The sequence below is a fragment of the Haliotis cracherodii genome, unplaced genomic scaffold (assembly GCF_022045235.1).
Source record: "Haliotis cracherodii isolate W230 unplaced genomic scaffold, xgHalCrac1.p SCAF_1, whole genome shotgun sequence".
Lineage (NCBI taxonomy): Eukaryota > Metazoa > Mollusca > Gastropoda > Lepetellida > Haliotidae > Haliotis > Haliotis cracherodii.
In genome coordinates this window covers 22,114,384-22,135,949 of record NW_027266264.1, presented here as the reverse complement: position 1 = coordinate 22,135,949, position 21,566 = coordinate 22,114,384, and the positions used below count along the sequence as shown (strand labels likewise).

The following is a 21,566-nucleotide window of genomic DNA, read 5'->3' as shown; positions in this document are numbered from 1 at the left end:
CGCTATAAACACTGTACTCGTCATTTGGAAAAGCTATTCGCTGTAAACTCTGTACTCATCATTTTGAAAGGCTATAAGCTGTAACCACTGTACGTTGTAAAAAAATGTTTTGTATTACTTCAAGAGATTGCAATAAATTTCAAAAAGAGTATTGAATTGGGTATTTCACCTCAAGGATGGGCAGCACATTTTAATGACGTTAAATCCTGAAACTGGACAGAGTAATGAATTTGATATCAATGTATATAATGTCGGATGTGATCATGATTGTATGAACCCTGATCAATGTAACAGTACTGATATGCGGATAGTACAGACAAAAGAAGAAACAAATCGCCCAAATCTTAAAGCTGTCAAATCATCCGGGAGAGATGGTGTACCTGCTACATTTCGTGACCATTCACTGGACTGTGACACATTTAAACATATTATATAATATTTCCAGATGCATGGACTGTTAGTTTAATGATACCCATACATGAATCTGGGGACACCACACTTCCAAATAACTATAGGGGTATATCTCCTTTAAACACTATAGGAAAATATTCACCATAGACAATATTTTTGCATTTACATGCCTTCTTTAATAAATACTTTACGAAAACCTAACATCTTTTCATGCTTCCTTCATATATCAAAATAGGCTTTTGACTTTGTTAATAGGTTGAATGTCTTCTTTTGAAATATGTTAAATTTAATTCAAAACGTATGAAAATGTCCGTGCAGGAGACTGTCGCCATATTGACCCACAACTACTTGTGTGTGTCCAGCGCATCCACTAACACACTGACCCATAACTATGTCTGTGTTTTAAACAGACCGCCACAATATTGACCTCCTTGAACACACCTGGGAGATTCATATTGACATACCTTTCACGACAAAGAAGACACAATTCATGGAAAACAACCCCTTTGTTTTATTGGCTGACTAATGAACATGGTTCAAAATCTATCTATCTATCTATCAACCCCCCCCCCCTCTCTCTCTCTCTCTCTCTCTTACATTATATATATAAACCAGTAACAACAATTGCATAGATGTTTGTTAGTTTTTTGTTTAACGCCACACTCAGCAATATTCCAGCTACATGACGGGCCTGGCCACCCCATCAGCGAGCCTGACCACCGATCCCATTAGTCGCCTCAAACGACAAGCATGTGTTGCTGAATATCTATTCTAACTCTTCAGTGGTCTATTGGTTTATCAAAAGGTAGTGCACGTCGTATACATGAAATTATATTATCAGCTTCTGAACATCAACTCATTTTACTTGTGACGGTAAACTTCCAATTTGTGTCATTAACCACAGGGAAATATTGTCGGTTAACACCGCCCATGTCAGCATAGTATTGGCACCATTATTCACAGGTAATTACTGATGGTTAACACCGCCCGTGAGCGATTTCACTGACATGATGGCAAGGAACGGTCGTAACTTTACATCACTGGTGTGCGCTATGATTATATTGCTTTGAACGTTATCGCAAAATGAACATAGAGCAGTCTGTCAACATCATATGAGACTGCCTAAACTGGTACCGACGACGGATCACTGAGAAGGGCGCTGCTTGAGGCGGGGTCGACTGAATTCCGTTTGTACGAGCAGCGACGACACCAAGCGGAGAATCCGTGAACCAGTCTAGAGGTGAGGCAGCTGTTTTGTTGTTTTATTCCAATCGTCGTTCAGTGGATATTAGTAAGAATGTTGACTATCACTGGATTCACTGAATAAGTATCATTGTATTAGAAATTGTAAGGAACATGTGTCATAAATATCGATTAGTTTGGATGCTGTTTGAGATGCCATCTTCGGCCAAATGGCATTGTTCGAATGAAACTGTGATAGACGGCCAGTTGTATTGATTCTTTCCACAGACATCGCTCGGACGAATACCAAACTTGGGGAGATGGAGGGAAATGTATTTGCCTGTGTAATGGATAAACATTTTGGTGCAAAAGGTTGTGAAAATATAATTTGCGTTAGAATTTTCTGCCTTCCAAACCAGATTTTAGAAACGGTATATCAGAAATGCTTTCATGGTCATCAGATGGGACGTAGAACATATGAGAGACCGTAGCATTTTGGGATCGTATTATTCAATGTTCATGATACCAAACTAGGTCAGTAAGAAAAGGTGTGGTTTGTTGAGATTGTATATAATTCATTAGTGTGGTGAAATAGAGAAACTCTGATGCACTTTTAAATCTACATCGGTTAGACCAGACCCATTATGATTTACGTATCCTGCAAATTGAAGTAAAGAAACATTGTTGAATCAAATCTACCCAACATAACACTATCACATTAAATTAAGCCTACGTCCAGTGGTATGGTGATCTATTACTTTTATCCAGGGGGCAGGGAGTGAGTGAATTAGGAGATAAACATAAACCCGCTAAATTTAACATTTGAAACCTTACGCTGCGCGTTCGGTTCCAAATTCAATTTAGCGGGGTTAAATCTACAGGTAACCTAGCTCTACATTGAAAACACAGTATGTTTATCTCCATTCTACCATGACTAAAAGAAATGCGAACTCTTTGGTGTTAGCAAATATACTGAGTGAAGCGGTAAGGGTTGAGTTCAGTGTTTTGAGTGGGTTATCGATCTGCATTACAGAATCACCGAACAAAATATGGTGTTGTATATACTCAAGCAGTTTGTTTACACCGTAATACTTCACTCGAACATATGACAGGCATTGAAAGCATATAAGCACGGCAACTTGGTAAGTTAACATGAGGTGGGCATCCCTAAAGAAAACAAAGCAAGCTTTGCAAGGCTTTCGCTCTACATCGCGCGTCACCATTATGACGTCATATCGCTCATTGTGACGCAAAAGATATGACGTCACAGTCGTATATAGAAAAGCGCCAAAATTTCAAGCTCTCTGTTGTCTCCAAAACGTAAATACATTCCCTTTGTTGATTTCTGTCGTGTTTTTCTGCACGAAATGTACTGTCACACATCCTTTGAATATTGTAGTAACCGCATCTGTGCATTTTGTAACCGGTAATTGTAGATATAGTTATTCAAATATGCCTACCGACAATGACTGAAAATAGTACTATTCTATGAATATTAGCTTCCGCGGTGATGCGACCGTCAAACCAGCTGTTTCAATCAGAGGGGGTTTATTGTGATTTAATAGCCTCTGATTGACCAATCAGAATCGAGTAAATTCCAAATTCATGGTAGAATATTGTTTAACGGTGTAGTAAGCAATCTTGCAGCTATGTCATAACATCATAAAAGTAATCGCATCTAGACCAGGCTAACTAGAGGTTAATGTACTGAAACCCATTCCTAGGCGTCGGGGTGTGGTGGTATGCAAGTCACCAAGCATGGTGACCTGATGCATTTAAGTCACAAGGAACTAAGAATCAACTCTCCCTTGGGGTATTGTTAGTTTTCTATCACAGTTTTGAAAAGTGTATAATTTACTACCATCTGTAATTCTGGAGATGTTCTCAGAATCATGTTAAAGTTATTGCATAGTTGTCACAATTAACGTCATGTCATTTTGAAAAATATATAAAATTCAGCTTATATTTTAATATCAGTCAATCATGGTTTAAAGTGGAGTCATGGTGTGACTTTGCCTTCTTTTGTGTTACATGGCATTTTGCAGGTCGACTAAAGACTTCACAGCATTGTATAATGTATTGCATGACATGATGTTATGGGCGGCGGGGTAACCCAGTGGCTAAGGCGTTCGCTCATCACGCAAAGATCCAGGTTATATTCTCAACATGGGTACAATATGTGGAGCCCATTTCTGTTGTCCACCGCCGTAATATTGCCAAAAGCGGCATAAAATCTTATTCACTCACTCACTACACTACACTAATTAGGTATTGAATAATTCAATATATGGCTAAGTTTAATTTACTTACTTTGAAAGTCAAAATTGCCCAAGATGGTCTTTGCGCTAGGGCGATCGTAACTCACATACCTTGTGAAACGAGCCTCTTTCAATTGAAAAAAAGCTTACTGTGAAGAGTAAAATCAGGGAGCATTATGATCTTTGGTGTGTCAATATCACACATGAGCTCGATTTCATCAATCTGTGTAGTGTCTACGAATCGAAAGATGCTCTGTCATATACCTTGTTGTTTTCTGCAGAGAAATAAGAGATGTGTTGGATATATTTGTACCAAGCTGTTCGTTTACATTCCTGGAGCCGTTCCACAAAGCGATCTTATTAATTGGTGCTAAGACGATCGTAACTCCCCTACCTTAACACTGACTGATAACTGTCACGCTAAGATGATCGTTCCTCCCCTACTTTAACATAGACTTACGATCACCTCAGCGCTAAGATCGCTTTGTACAAAGACACCCTGGATGTTTCTTTCACAGATCCAACTGCACACTGGCAGCAGGGGATGTTCTGGCGGTTCCTGGTCCTGGGCCTCCTGGTGGCCCTGTTGGATGGGGTGGCAGCAGCATCAACAAGTAGGTACCCTTTTTATTATGAAGGCTTCACCGAAGTGGTAAACGTCTGAGACCTGCATCACTTCGGGCTTTCCTCCCACATTAAGCTGACACGCCGCGATATAACTGGAATACTGTTAAAAGCGGCGTTAAATCCAATTCACTCACTCACTATTATGAAGGCATATTTGTAGCAACCTTTGAAACAGGTCATCGTTAGTTACTGGCAAAGTTTGCACCGGTTGCCAAGAAGTCTTGGATTCGCCCCGATTATGATCCTTTGTTGTTTGCTTTGGGGTCACACAAGTCGTACGAATACTACAGTGTTGGTGTTTCAGTATCGGATAATCCGGTTTGTTATTGTGTGTGTTCTGCATTACCATCACATAAATGCCTCCATTATTAAATATATAACATCAGTTGTGCTATCATCTTCATGGATAGATAGATAGATTTTCTTTTGTTCCTCAAGTTCATGAAGAGTACAAGGTATACAGTGAAAAGACAACATCTGTAGTATAAATGCGCGCGCGCGCGCACACACACACACACACACACACACACACACACACACACACACACACACACACACACACACACACACAAACGTGCACGTACGTCGCTTGGTAAGTGTAATAGTCTTGGACGTAACATTAAACGCCATTTCACCTCACCTTAACAGACTTGATTAGGTACAGGCCACCATGATAAAGTTGTAATATCATTAACTAAAACATATAACATGCATTCTCATATACGTGAGAAGAAGTCAATGATTTTATCAAGTATAATATTTCTTTCTTCTTAATTCTTTTGCCATGACATGAAACCGTGTTTCACTATATCATTCACATCTGTTCCACAAATACATTCCTTTGATTCTATTGGCATTAAACCTAAGAGAACTAGTCTAACTATAGAAGTAAAATATTCTGGTCTATCGAGAGCAAGTTTCCATAACCCTTGTTCTCATCCAGATCGTATTGTTAGATATCTAAACAGAGATTTTCTGGTCAGAAGCGCATTGTTTAGTAATTGTTTTTCGTGTAGGTGAATCTTTTCTTTCACCAGTTTTGACCATAATCGTTTCTTGATGAAATTTGAACACATTATATAATCATTAACCTCGTCAGACAAATTATATTTGGAGATAAGACGTAGTATGCTAAAGATATGTGATTTCGTGTCCCACTTGTTCTTATTAACTAGTGTTGCTTTATATCTAAATTGTCCAAGTCGGACTAGAAACATTTGTTTGAGAATATACATTAGGTTTGAATTACATAGATTACCATGGAGCAAAAGCTTTTGTTGATCAATGTATCCTTGTCCTGATTCAAAGACCAATTGTGTCAGGCATACGCTTATTAAAATTCTGGATTTTCTTACAGAAATAGCGTTGAGTGATTTCGAGCATTTCATATTCCTTTAGGAATAGTTTTCCCCCACACATTACATCCATACATATAAGCCACAGGGAGATATCACTCGTTTCTAGATGCGCACGGCTGCTACAGGTCAGAATCATGGTTTACATTTATCAATTTTCACAGTTTTTCACATACTAACCTCGTTCTTTCTACAGAATTTTTAACAGTACCCACATAGACAATTGCCTTTTGAACAGGTAATTATATCTTACCAATGTAAAGATGTCAGGCGACACTGTGGTTTAACTACATCCAAAAATTAGGATATCACTTTTGAACACATTGTATTTCAACTGCCACTTGTTACCATAATATTCTGCAACCTTTAAGGAGCATTTGAAGACCTGTTGTGTTACAGCTGATCAAGGTCGTGTCGTCTGCTAACAGTATTCCTGGGCATCGTCCCCATGGGAGACATAGTCCACAACCGGAATTGCTTAGTTCATGAAGTAAATCGTTTACATAAAGAGTAAAGAGCCATGCTGATATGACACGACCCTGACCTACACCCTGTTAAACAGGGAAAACAGCAGATTTAAAGCCAGCAAAGCTAACACATGAGTACATAGAATTGTAAGATAGACGTAGAATTTACCATTGATACCAAATTTATGTAATTTGTAGAAGAGACCGTCAAGCCAAACACGATCGAAGGCTTTCTCGTTATCAAATTGGGATCATGTTGTCAGGCATTCATTGCAACTCGACAGTCGACAGGTGACCATTCTGACAAGAGTTGGGGTATGTCAGACAATTATGATGAAACTGTTATTGACTGATGTTAAACAACAGACAATGAAACCAACATTACATCTACTGCCGTTGGTAAACCATGAGAACACCAGGGACAACATCGACACCATCACCACATCACTATTCCTACTGACATCACTATTTTCACCATCCAAGATAACGCCTGGTCCCATATAAATATCTTCATCACTGATACCACCAAGATGACTTTCTTTACCAAAATTGTCTTGACTATCGTTATCGTTTGTCATCGAAATTTCCAGTCCTGTTTCTCATAGTAATATTCAGTGTGTTCCACTATTACTATTACAAAAAGGACAGATATGTAGTCGATGGGATCAGGCGTTATCATGGATAGTGCAAATAGTGTTGATTGTTGTGGCCATTCTGATGATTGGTGGCGATGTTTTTGATGTCAGTGGGGACAGTAGTGAGGTGATGGTGTCGATGTTATCCCTGGTGTTCACATACTAGAAGAAACAACTGTAATATGTATATGTAATTGGCTACACATAAATATATATTTGTCTTTGTTTCAGATTGTACGGAGGGCTGTAGAATATGTGCAGATGAATGTTTAATGTGCAAAAAGGGATATTACAGAAGTTATGGAGAGTGTGAAGAATGTAAACCGAATTGTAGAAGATGTTTTCGTGATGGCATGTGTAATTTCGACTGTACCGATGGCTGGTATGGCTTATACTGTTCTCGACCGTGTACGTGTAGTTATGGCATCTGTGACAAGTACTCTGGAACTTGTCCTTACAAACCAGGTGAGTGTTGAAGGTATTATGTACATGCGTGAAAGTTCTTTAAAGATTGCATATACTGACCTGGTCACAATATTTCATAACCATAAACAAACATCTTCATCCCAAATGCCAAACTTGAATTTATTTTCAATAACAGAAATCATATGATAAGTGATAAATTGTTTCATTGCCCAGAAAAGGCGTGGCTTGTATTGTAGGTACATTTGATTAATAATGTAATCCTTATAATAGACCGACTTCGTGGTCTGATTGATAAAGCGTCGGCCCTGAGAGTGAAGGATCGGCGTTTCATAATCTGGCCGCTTCATTAATGGACGTTAAAAGACGGTGCTTCTTAACCTGTCTGGCCAATGGTATTAATGGCATAAAACAAGGACTGAATACCTCGAAGTCAGTATGCTGTGTCTAAGTAGTCATGTTAAACTGTGGCATGGTATGGCGGTGGGACAGCACAATAAAACTGGTATTAGTCTGGACTAGTTAAATCAGCAATACTCGCACATGCATGTTGGCCTATAAGCTCAATAATCTTGAACGCGACATTAAACAATATTTCACCTAACCTCACCCAATTATGATACTTTATAAAAGTTAAATCTCCGTGCATTAGTGAAGTCTACTGAGATTTTCATGATTACGATGTTGTGGAATACTTCACCTGTGAACAACAGGTTGTGGGGCAAACATATCGATTTTTTGTGTAAGCGTCCAATGGATTCGAACCGTGGACGTTTTTAGCGTAATGTACGCTGTCAAGTGTTTTCTATAACTTTCATTTGTTTAAAGATCCACCGATATTGGTTTCGGGCAATGACGATGATGCCGAGGAGGACGCCGAGGACGACGGATTAACAGGAAAAATATTCATTATCGTCGCATGCATCCTCCCAATCTTTGTTACATGTGTTTGCTGCATGTCAAAGAAGAGGAAACAAAATGAGGAACAGATTGCTCTTGACAACACAGATATAGTCCCTCCATCTCAGCAGTTATTACCAGGGCAGGTCCCGATTGCTATGAGGTCGACCAATACAACCCACGCGAACTCTTTTGCGGGCAATTTGACAAGCTTCATCAGTGGCGATTGTGATGGCAATAGCATAATGTGTCCTCCACGAGAATCTAACATTGCACCACCCCCTTGGGCCACATATAGTGGACAACAAACGGATGTTGCACTGACACATTGCACCACAAATAGTAGACATGAAACGGATATTGCAACAGCCCCTAGCGCCGCATATGGTGCACAACAAACGAACCTAGGGCCACTCCCTAGTGCCACATATAGTGGACATCAAACGGACATTGCACCGCCCCCATGCGCCACATATTGTGGACAACAAACGGACATAGGATCATCCCCTAGTGCCACATATAGTGGACAGCAAACAGATATTGCACCACCACCTTCCTACACTCCAAGCGAACAACAGGCAGACATTGCCCCGCCACCGTCATACGAATCTCTTTTTAATTCAAACAGAGAACACACCCAAGAATAAATGAAATGCGAAAATTAACCACCGTTATAGCACTTTGACATAACAAATATATTTTGTCTCATCCAGTATTACAAAGACACAGGATGACATGGGTGCAATCAAGGCATTAAAGCAGCTTGTGAGGTTCGATCTAATTCAGCTGGAACATGGAACAAAAATGGCTTGTACTCAAATGTAGATGATCCAGATAGGTATAATTTTCTGGTGAAGTTTGACAATCTCTGCATAACTGAAACAGTGTTACATGACACTGATAAAATTGAGAATTTGTCTTTAGATTTTATATGTCAAAGTGTGCTTGCAAAGCACATAAATCATTGTGCGAGATATCCGGTTGGGGTAGCACTCTTCATTAAAAAGGCCATACGCTGTAAACTCTGTACTGATCATTTCGAAAGGCTATTCGCTGTAAACTCTGTACTCATCATTTTGAAAGGCTATACGCTGTAAACTCTGTACTCATCATTTGGAAAGGCTATACGCTGTAAACTCTGTACTCATCATTTTGAAAGGCTATAAGCTGTAAACTCTGTACGTTGTAAAAAAATGTTTTGTATTACTTCAAGAGATTGCAAGAAATTTCAAAAAGAGTATTGAAATGGGTATTTCACCTCAAGCATGAGCAGAATATTTTAAGGACATGTTAAATCCTGAAACTGGACAGAGTAATGAATTTGATATCAATGTCGGATGTGATCATGATTGTATGAACCCTGATCAATGTAACAGTACTGATATGCGGTCAGTACAGATAATAGGCGACAAAAGGAGAAATAAATCGCCCAAATCTTAAAGCTGTCAAATCATCCGGGAGAGATGGTGTACCTGTTACATTCCGTGAGCATTCACTGGATTGCGACACATTTAAACATATTATATAATATTTCCAGATGCATGGACTGTTAGTTTAATGATACCCATACATGAATCTGGGGACACCACACTTCCAAATAACTATAGGGGTATATCTCCTTTAAACACTATAGGAAAATATTCACCATGGACAATATTTTTGCATTTACATGCCTTCTTTAATAAATACTTTACGAAAACCTAACATCGTTTTTATGCTTCCTTCATATATTAAAACAGGCTTTTGACTATGTTAATAGGTTGAATCTCTTACATATACTGAAAAATGCCTTCTTCTGAAATATGTTAAATTTAATTCAAAACATGTATATAAATGTCCGTGAGACTGTCGCCATATTGACCCACAACTACTTGTGTGTGTCCAGCGCATCCACTAACACACTGACCCATAACTATGTTCTGTGTTTTAAATGGACCGCCACAATGTTGACCTCCTTGAACGGGCCTGACCACCCCATTAGCGAGCCTGATCTATCGGTATATCAAAAGATAGTGAGTGCACTTCGTATACATGAAATTATACATTATCAGCTTCTGAACACAAACTCATTGTTACTTGTGGCGGTAGGTAAGCTCCCAATTTGTGTCATTAACCACAGGGAACTATTGACGGTTAACACCGCCCATGTCAGCATAACATTGGCACCATTATTCACAGGTAATTATCTATGGTTAACACCGCCCGTGAGCGATTTCCTTGACATCATGGCAAGGAACGGTCGTCACTTTACATCACTTGTACATTGCTTTGAACGTTATCGCGAAATGAACATAGAGCAGTCTGTCAATATCATATGAGACTGCCTAAACTGGTACCGACGACGGATCACTGAGAAGGGCGCTGCTTGAGGCGGGGTCGACTGAATTCCGTTTGTACGAGCAGCGACGACACCAAGCGGAGAATCCGTGAACCAGTCTAGAGGTGAGGCAGCTGTTTTGTTGTTTTATTCCAGTCGTCGTTCATTGGATATTAGTAAGAATGTTGACTATCATTGGAATCACTGAATAAGTATCATTGTATTAGAAATTGTAAGGAACATGTGTCATAAATATCGATTAGTTTGGATGCTGTTTGAGATGCCATCTTCGGCCAAATGGCATTGTTCGAATGAAACTGTGATAGACGGCCAGTTGTATTGATTCTTTCAACAGACATCGCTCGGACGAATACCAAACTTGGGGAGATGGAGGGAGTGTATTTGCCTGTGTAAAAGATAAACATTTTGGTGCAAAAGGTTCTGAAAATATAATTTGCGTTAGAATGTTCTGCCTTCCAAACCAGATTTTAGAAACGGTATATCAGAAATGCTTTCATGGTCATCAGATGGGACGTAGAACATATGTGAGAGACCGTAGCAATTTGGGATCGTATTATTCAATGTTCATGATACCAAACTAGGTCAGTAAGAAAAGGTGTGGTTTGTTGAGATTGTATATAATTCATTAGTGTGGTGAAATAGAGAAACTCTGATGCACTTTTATATCTACATCGGTTAAACAGATCCATAATGAATTTTGTATCCTGCAAATTGAAGGATTAAAGAATAGAAAATTGTTGAAATCAAATCTACCCAACATAACACTATCACATTTAACTAAGCCTAAGTCCAGTGGTATGGTGATCTATTACTTTTATCCAGGGGGCAGGGAGTGAGTGAATCCTGTTTAACGGCGCAGTAAGCTAAGTCATGACATCATAAAAGTAATTGCATCTAGACCAGGCTAACTAGAGGTTAATATACTGAAACCCGTTCCTAGCCGTCGGGGTGTGATGGTATGCAAGTCACCAAGCATGACCACCTGATACATTTAAGTCACAAGGAACTATGAATCAACTCTCCCTTGGGGTATTGTTAGTTTTCTATCACAGTTTTGAAAAGCGTATAATTTACTACCATCTGTAATTCTGGAGATGTTCTCACAATCATGTTACAGTTATTGCATAGTTGTCACAATTAACATGATTAACGTCATGTCACTTTGAAAAATATATAAAACTTATATTTTAATGTCAGTCAATCATGGTTTAAAGTGGAGTCATGGTGTGACTTTGCCTTCTTTTGTGTTACATGGCATTTTGCAGGTCGACTAAAGACTGCACAGCATTGTATAATGTATGGCATGACATGATGTTATGGGCGGCGGGGTAACCCAGTGGCTAAGGCGTTCGCTCATCACGCGAAGATCCAGGTTATATTCTCTGGGTACAATATGTGGAGCCCATTTCTGTTGTCCACCGCCGTAATATTGCCAAAAGCGGCATAAAATCTTATTCACTCACTCACACGATATAACACTACACTAATTAGGTATTGAATAATTCAAAATATGGCTAAGTTTAATTAATACGGACACCTGTAGCTTAGTATGTCAACAGTGAGACAGGTTTGGGTTATCACAAAGCAATATAAAATCAAGTTTTAATCTACTTACTTTGAAAGTCAAAATTGCCTAAGATGGCCTGGTGGAACCTCATCTGGCCTAGACGCCTGGTTGTTTCTGTAAAAGACCAAGGCCCTATTCCATAAAGCTATCTTTGCGCTAGGGCGATCGTAACTACCATATCTTGTGAAACGAGCATCTTTTAATTGCAAATAGCTTGCTGAGAAGAGTAAAACCAGAGAGCATTATGATCTTTGGTGTGTCAATATCACACCTGAGCTCGGTTTCATCAATCTGTGTAGTGTCTACAAATCGAAAGATGTTCTGTCATATACCTTGTTGTTTTCTGCAGAGAAATAAGAGATGTGTTGGATATATTTTACTGTGCTGCTCGTTTACATTCCTGGAGCCGTTCCACAAAGCGATCTTATTAATTGGTGCTAAGACGATCTTTACTCCCCTACCTTAACACTGACTGACAACTGTAGCGCTTAGATGATCGTAACGTCCCTACCTTAACATAGACTTACGATCACCTCAGCACTCAGATCGCTTTGTTCAACGGCACCTTGTTGTTTCTTTCACAGATCCAATGGCACACTGGCAGCAGGAGATGTTCTGGCGGTTCCTGGTCCTGGGCCTCCTGGTGGCTCTGTTGGATGGGGTGGCAGCAGCATCAACAAGTAGGTACCCTTTTTATTATGAAGGCTTCACCGAAGTGGTAAACGTCTGAGACCTGCATCACTTCGGGCTTTCCTCCCACATTAAGGTGACACGCCGCGATATAACTGGAATACTGTTAAAAGCAGCGTTAAATCCAATTCACTCACTCGCTCACTATTATGAAGGCATATTTGTAGCAACAGTTGAAACAGGTCATCGTTAGTTACCGGTAAAGTTTGCACTGGTTGCCAAGAAGTCTTGGGCGCTTTAGAGTGTCGTCACGGAATGGCCCCGATTATGATCCTTTGTTGTTTGCTTTGGGGTCACACAAGTTGTACGAATACTAGAGTATTGGTGTTTCAGTATCATGTATACATATATGTCAGAAGAAGTTCATATACATATGTATCATATTGATTGTTGGTGTTATTAGATGGACAATTAGCATGTCCTATTTACAAATGTACACTTGCTTACAGTACATACATTGTTTAGTATAAGCAGCTTCGGATGACTTCATTCCACTTTTTAACTGCACCACCAATATTTATCATGCTCTCTGCATATACTTTGTAGTCTAATTCATCTTCAAGTTGTTTAGGTAACCGGCTAAGCAGAAAAGTTAGAAAGGTATCATCGTCTGTCCAGATTCTCACACATATTTTAACATCAAGCAAATCAATGATTTTATCAAGTATAATATTTCTTTCCTCTAAATTCTTTTGCCATGACATGAAAACGTGTTTCACTTTATCATTCGCAACTGTTCCACAAATACATTCCTTTGATTCTATTGGCATTGAACCTAAGCGAACTAGTCTAGTTATGGAAGTAAAATATTCTGGTCTATCGAGAGCAAGTTTCCATAACCTTTGTTCTCATCCAGATCGTATTGTTAGTTATCTAGACAGAGATATTCTGCTCAGAAGCGCATTGTTTAGTAATTGTTTTTCGTGTAGGTGAATCTTTTCTTTCACCAGTTTTGACCATAATCGTTTCTTGATGAAATTTGAACGCATTATATAATCATTAACCTCGTCTGACAAATTATATTTGAAGACAAGACGTAGCATGCTAAAGATATGTGATTTTGTGTCCCACTTGTTCTCATTAACTATTAACTTATCTAAACAGTCCAAATCGGACAAGAAACGTTTGTTTGAAAATATACATTAGGTTTGAATTACATAGCTTACCATGAAGCAAAAGCTTTTGTTGATCAATGAAGAAGACCTGTTGTGTTACAGCTGATCAAGGTCGTGTCGTCTGCTAACAGTATTCCTGGGCATCGTACCCATGGGAGACATAGTCCACAATCGGAATTGCTTAGTTCATGAAGTAAATCGTTTATATGAAGAGTAAAGAGCCATGCTGAGATAACACGACCCTGACCTACACCCTGTTTAACAGGGAAAACAGCAGATTTAAAGCCAGCAAAGCTAACACATGAGTACATCGAATTGTAAGATTGACGTAGAATTCCCCATAATTGACCATTTCATACCAAATATATGTAATTTGTAGAAGAGACCGTCAAGCCAAACACGATCGAAGGCTTTCTCGTTATCGAATCGGGATCATGTTGTCAGGCATTCATTGCAACTCGACAGTCGACAGGTGACCATTCTTGCAAGAGTTGGGGTATGTCAGACAGTTATGATGAAACTGTTATTGACTGATGTTAAACAACAGACAATGAAACCAACATTACATCTACTGCCGTTGGTAAACCATGAGAACACCAGGGACAACATCGACACCATCACCACATCACTATTCCTACTGACATCACTATTTTCACCATCCAAGATAACGCCTGGTCCCATAGAAATATCTTCATCACTGATACCCCAAGATGACTTTCATTACCAAAATTGTCTTGACTATCGTTATTATTTGTCATCAAAATTTCCAGTCCTGTTTCTCATAGTAATATTCAGTGTGTTCCACTATTACTATTACAAAAAGGACAGATATGTAGTCGATGGGATCAGGCGTTATCATGGATAGTGCAAATAGTGTTGATTGTTGTGGCCATTCTGATGATTGGTGGCGATGTTTTTGATGTCAGTGGGGGCAGTAGTGAGGTGATGGTGTCGATGTTATCCCTGGTGTTCACATACTAGAAGAAACAACTGTAATATGTATATGTAATTGGCTACACATAAATATATATCCGTCTTTGTTTCAGATTGTACGGAGGGCTGTAGAATATGTGCAGATGAATGTTTAATGTGCAAAAAGGGATATTACAAAAGTTATGGAGAGTGTGAAGAATGTAAACCGAGTTGTAGAAGATGTTTTCGTGATGGCATGTGTTATTTCGACTGTACCGATGGCTGGTATGGCTTACACTGTTCTCGACCGTGTACGTGTAGTTATGGCATCTGTAACAAGTACTCTGGAACGTGCCGTAAAAAACCAGGTGAGTGTTGAAGGTATAATGTACATGCGTGAAAGTTCTTTAAAGATTGCATATACTGACCTGGTACTGGTACTGGTTCTGGTACTGGTACTTCTTAACCTGTCTGGCCAATGGTATTAATGGCATAAAACAAGGACTGAATACCTCGAAGTCAGTATGCTGTGTCTAAGTAGTCATGTTAAACTGTGGCATGGTATGGCGGTGGGCCAGAACAATAAAACTGGTATTAGTCTGGACTAGTTAAATCTGCAGTACTCGCACATGCATGTTGGCCTATAAGTTCAATAATCTTGAACGCGACATTAAACAATATTTCACCTAACCTCACCCAATTATGATACTTTATAAAAGTTAAATCTCCGTGCATTAGTGAAGTCTACTGAGATTTTCATGATTACGATGTTGTGGAATACTTCACCTCTGAACAACAGGTTGTGGGGCAAACATATCATATTTCATGTGGAAGCGTCCAATGGATTCGAACCGTGGACGTTTTTAGCGTAATGTACGCTGTCAAGTGTTTTCTATAACTTTCATTTGTTTAAGATCCACCGGTATTGGTTTCGGGCAATGCCAATGACGCTGAGGAGGATGCCGAGGAGGACACCGAGGAGGACACCGAGGAGGACATCGAGGACGACGGATTAGTAGATAAAATATTCATTGGCCTCGCATGCATCATCGTAATCTTTGTTACATGTATTCGCTGCATGCCAAAGAACAGGGAACCAAATGAGGAACAGATGGATCTTGACAACACAGATATAGTCCCTCCATCTCAGAAGTTATTACCAGGGCAGGTCCCGATTACTATGAGGTCCACCAATATGACCTACGCGAACTCTTTTGCGGGCAATTTGTCAAGCTACATCAGTGGCGATTGTGATGGCAATAGCATAATGTGTCCTCCACGAGAAACGAACACTGCACCACCCCTTTGGGCCACATATAGTGGACAACAAACGGATGTTGCACTGACACATTGCACCACAAATAGTAGACAAGACACGGATATTGCAACAGCCCCTTGCGCCACATATGGTGGACAACAAACGAACGTAGGACCACTCCCTAGTGCCACATATGGTGGACATCAAACGGACATAGGATCACCCCCCAGTACCACATATAGTGGACAACAAACGGGTGTTGCACCATCCCCAAGCGCCACATATAGTGGACAAGAAACGGATGTTACACCGCCACCTTGCACCACATATAGTGGACAACAAACGGACAGTGCACCACCCCCTAGCGCCACATATTTACAACAAACGGACATAAGACCACTCCCTTGTGCGCTGCAACATTGCACCACAAATAGTAGACAAGAAACGGATATTGCAACAGCCCCTTGCGCCACATATGTTGGACAACAAACGAACGTAGGACCACTCCCTAGTGCCACATATAGTGGAGAGCAAACAGATATTGCACCACCACCCCCCTACACTCCAAGCAGACAACAGGCAGACATTGCCCCGCCACCGTCATATGAATCTCTGTTTAATTCAAACAGAGAACACTCCTAAGAAGAATTGAAATATAAAAATTAACCATCGTTAAAACACTTTGACAGAAGAAATATATCTTTTCTCATTCAGTATTGCGACCACACAGGTTCACATGGGTGTAATCAAGGCATTAAAGCAGATTCTGTGATTCCATCTAATCGAGCTGGAACATGGAACAAAAATGGCTTGTACTCAAATGTAGATGATCCACATTGGTATAATTTCCTGGTGAATGGTTTTTTCTGCATTACTTGAAACAGTGTTACATGACACTGATAAATTTGAGAATTTGTTTTGAGATTGTGTATGTCTTAGTGTGCTAGCAAGTGTGCGAGATATCTGGTAGGGGAAGCACTCTACATTATAATATTTCTCATCATTTTGGAAGGCTGTACGCTGTAAACTCTGTAAGTTGTACGCTGTACGCATGAAAATAGTGATAGTGAGGTTGAGTTTATAATCCCCTAGAAAAGTCAAACACATGCGATATAGATATACATATCTTTGGTGAGTTTAATGAGAGAGTAGCGCAACGATACATATGGAATTATGCAGAAAAACACACATCTACTGATAATTTATATCTGATCATGCTCAAGCAACCATTCAGCAATTTCTTGGGAAATGAAAATTTAATGCGTAGCTCCTGAAGCATTCACTAGACTTTATTCCGTATTTAAAGATATTGTATTGTACTATCTTGAACACTGGTATTTTTCCAGATGCATGGATTGTTAGTTTATTTATACACATGCTCGAATCTGGGGACACCATGGGGACATTCATTTTTTGTTGAAGAAAGATTAAGAATATAAACGTAAGTAAACAGACTATATGTTTGTACTACATGCCCTCTCCAATAAATACTCACGTAAACCTGAACATCGTTTTTATGCTTCCTTAATAGATTGAAAAAGGCTTGTGATTATGTTAGAAGTTGAAACTCTTACGTATTCTGTTACAAAAATACCTACATGGAACTAAAGATGCATGAAAATGTCCGTGCAAGAGACTGTCACCGTATTGACCAAAAACTATTTGTGTGTGTCTACCGAATCCACCAACACACTGACCCTTAACTATGGCTGTGTTTTAAAGGTACCTCCACAATATTGACCGCCTGGTAAACACGTGGGAGAATAATATTGACATACCTTTTGATGTCATGGTGGTACATTGTACATGCCTCCTGATGTTGCAGCCCTTGATGTGATGGGGACAAATTGTACATGCCTCCTGATGTTGCAGCCCTTGATGTGATGGGGACAAATTGTACATGTCTCCTGGTGTAACAGCCCTTGATGCCATGGTGACAAATTGTACAAATGCTCCTGGTGTAACAGCCCTTGATGCCATGGTGACAAATTGTACAAATGCTCCTGGTGTAACAGCCCTTGATGTCATTGTAACAAATTGTACAAATGCTCCTGGTGTAACAGCCCTTGATGTCATTGTAACAAATTGTACAAATGCTCCTGGTGTAACAGCCCTTGATGTCATTGTAACAAATTGTACAAATGCTCCTGGTGTAACAGCCCTTGATGTCATTGTAACAAATTGTACAGATGCTCCTGGTGTAACAGCCCTTGATGTCATTGTAACAAATTGTACAAATGCTCCTGGTGTAACAGCCCTTGATGTCATTGTAACAAATTGTACAAATGCTCCTGGTGTAACAGCCCTTGATGTCATTGTAACAAATTGTACAGATGCTCCTGGTGTAACAGCCCTTGATGTCATGGTGACAAATTGTACATGCGTCCTGATGTAGCCGCCCTTGATGTCATGGTAGTACATTGCACATGCCTCCTAGTGTAACAGCCCTTGATGTCATGGTGGTACATTGCGCTTGCCTCTTGATGTAGCAGCCCTTGATGTTATGGTGGTACATTATACAAATGCTTCTGTTGTAGCCGCCCTTGATGTCATGGTGGTACATTGTACATCCTCCTGCTGTAGCAGCCCTTGATGTCATGGTGGTACATTGTACATGCCCCCTGCAGTAGCAGCCCTTGATGTCATGGTGGTACATTGTACACGCCGCCTGCAGTAGTAGCCCTTGATGTCATGGTAGTACATTGTACATACCTCCTGATCTAGCAGCCCTTGATGTCATGGTGGTATATCGTACATGCCGCCTGCAGTAGACGCCCTTGATGGCATGGTAGTACATTGTACAAATGCTTCTGATCTAGCAGCCCTTGATGTCATGGTGGTACATTGTACATGTCTCTTGGTGTAGCAACCCTTGATGGCATGGTGGTACATTGTACAAATGTTCGTGCTGTAGCAGCCCTTCATGTCATGGTGGTACATTGTACATGCCTCTTGGTGTAGCAACCCTTGATGGCATGGTGGTACATTGTACAAATGTTCCTGCTGTAGCAGGCCTTGATGTCATGGTGGTACATCGTACATGCCTCCTGATCTAGCAGCCCTTGATGTCATGGTAATACATTGTACAAAGTCTCCTGCTGAAGCAGACCTTGATGGCATCGTGGTACATTGCACATGCCTCCTGGTGTAGCAGCCCTTGATGTCATGGTCATATATTGTAATGGTAACAAGGTGGGACGGGCCTGTCCATAAGTACGCTGTTATTACGCTGTCGATCTCAACCAGTGGGACTGTCGTTACTAGTCTTGTGGTAGAGCGTACGCTAGGAGAGCAGAAGGCAGGGTGTTCGATCCCCGGCCGCGTCATACCAAAAGACGTTAAAACATGGTACTTGGTGTTACCCTGCCTGACGCTCGACATTAAGGGGCTCAAACAAGGACTGGTCGGCTTGGAGAGGGGTGTTCGTGTTAAGCTGCAGCATGGTATCTCGGTGGGCTAGCACTATAAAATCGGCATTAGTACGGACTAGTTCAAGCAGCTACAAAATGTACGTGCACACACACACACACACACACACACACACACACACACACACACACACACACACACACACACACAAACGTGCACGTACGTCGCTTGGTAAGTGTAATAGTCTTGGACGTAACATTAAACGCCATTTCACCTCACCTTAACAGACGTTATATACATGCAATAATTGTGGACGTGATGTTGAACCCTATTTCACCTCACCTTCTCTTGAATTCTATTCTCACATCTATCACACCCGTACTCGTTGGTTTCTGAACTTCAAAAGTAACTGAAACAGACATAAAATATTCACAAAATGATTTCTTGGACAAAAGCGAATGAATGGATGTCAAGTACTCTATTTTGAGGACAACGACGTTTCGGAGTATATTGCTTACACCTTCATCAAGTAAATGAGTAAGCATATACTCCGAAACATTGAGTTCCTCTTGATAAAGAGTTGATATCCATAATTTCTCTCTCTTATGTTATTTATTTCAAAGACTTTTCCTTAAACATTTATATAATTTTAAAATGTATTCTGGACCACAGACCAGTGTTATGGAAACCTCTGCGAACTATATAACTTATTTATATGGTCATCATGGCATAGTTTGCATTCAAACAGTTCAGTTTGTTGTGGGAGGAAAACAACATCAACGTGTTGTATATACATACTTAACGGAAGATGGGACACAGGAATCTAAAGCAAGTATTGATCGCAAGATTTGTGAAGGATAAGGAACAAATTTCATTTAGGTCTCTTTCAAATCCGGTTGGAAAATATAAACTTTGAAACAATAGACGAGTTTACTGTTAGCAATAACACTTGAAGAACATCAAGCCTGTGACAAATGTGTCACGTGCGTCTCCATCCATCATGCACGTGCAATTTGTGTAAAGCTGTTGGTACTCATTGCTTAATGAGTAGTTCCGAAAGTTCAAGGAATATACTGTATTGGAGGTAAATTAGAGATACTTTCCAGACGTGTCAACCTTATTCATTTTGTAAAACAATATCTGTAATCTCTTCAAATTATCGAGTCGTCACGATATGGCTGAAATATTGCCGATGTGACGTTAAACTTTAACTCACTCACTCACTCAAATTATCGAGATAACCACGTCCAGCAGTCACTGGAAACGCGGGTAAAATATCTTCATTTAGCCACAAATATCAAGCTGATACCAAACGCTTCTTTCAGTAAAATATGTAAAAAACAGCCGATCATCTAAACGGGTATCCCCTAACTTATTCCAAATACCAATTCAAAATTAACAAATAGTTTTCAGTTTCAAGACAATCTTAAAATTCGCTATCACGTCACTAGATTTTGGCACTAGAGTGCCTGGTTTGTTTACAGGCCGTCGAGTCCTGCTGTGCGGCGTCAGGCAACAGACACTTACTTTTGTATGCAAATTGTTTGAGTGGCGGGTGCTTCATATATCGGTAGGGCAGGACATGCTTACCCTTTTAGCCAACACCTGGTCTTATCACTGATATTTTGTGATCTGTTCATACAACCTTCCTCGCTACTTTACCCTTTACGCCCAATGGAATCTATGTCGGCGAACATGCTTATCATCTGGCGTTGGCGTTATATATTTCGTTGTTAGACTCAGATAATTGATAAATGCTATTAAGCATAAAATGTCCGACATCCTCTGCTGTTGACCTTTCACTGGGGGTAGAATTGTAAAATTGAAATTATTTAAAATATTTTATTACATATATTTATTTAAGAAATAAACGACGAGTGGGAGTTCTTTATCGTACAATAAAACACTGCCGGGAGAATAAACCATGAGGTGCGCACCCCTGAGTGGTTTATTCTCCCTGCAGTGTTTTATTTCTTATATGATATATCAACATTATGTACAGCCTCTTTAAGTATGTTGATAAAATGTACAAGCTTTGAAAATATTAATCCCTATTTAA

The 21,566-nt window shown here is 39.9% G+C and overlaps 2 protein-coding genes across 3 annotated transcripts; both read left to right on the top strand.

Annotated features, from left to right (window-relative positions):
- The first annotated feature begins 1,413 nt into the window (after positions 1 to 1,413).
- On the top strand, positions 1,414 to 17,608 carry LOC139461974 (uncharacterized). 2 transcript variants are annotated; one of them, XM_071243470.1, is made up of 6 exons: positions 1,414 to 1,651; positions 4,370 to 4,465; positions 7,167 to 7,400; positions 12,748 to 12,843; positions 15,015 to 15,248; positions 15,795 to 17,608. In XM_071243470.1, exons 2-6 carry the CDS (start codon positions 4,396 to 4,398, stop codon positions 16,778 to 16,780), a joined length of 1,620 nt encoding a protein of 539 aa, XP_071099571.1. In that variant the 5' UTR covers positions 1,414 to 1,651; positions 4,370 to 4,395; the 3' UTR covers positions 16,781 to 17,608. The 2 variants fall into 2 exon arrangements, with proteins under 2 accessions (XP_071099571.1, XP_071099578.1); XM_071243477.1 differs by lacking the exons at positions 1,414 to 1,651; positions 4,370 to 4,465; positions 7,167 to 7,400 and adding an exon at positions 10,476 to 10,700.
- LOC139470708 (uncharacterized) lies at positions 7,836 to 9,394 on the top strand. Its single transcript, XM_071252976.1, has 2 exons — positions 7,836 to 7,863; positions 8,187 to 9,394. The coding sequence occupies exons 1-2, from the start codon at positions 7,836 to 7,838 to the stop codon at positions 8,903 to 8,905; spliced, it is 747 nt and encodes a 248-aa protein (XP_071109077.1). The 3' UTR covers positions 8,906 to 9,394.
- Positions 17,609 to 21,566: the final 3,958 nt, after the last annotated feature.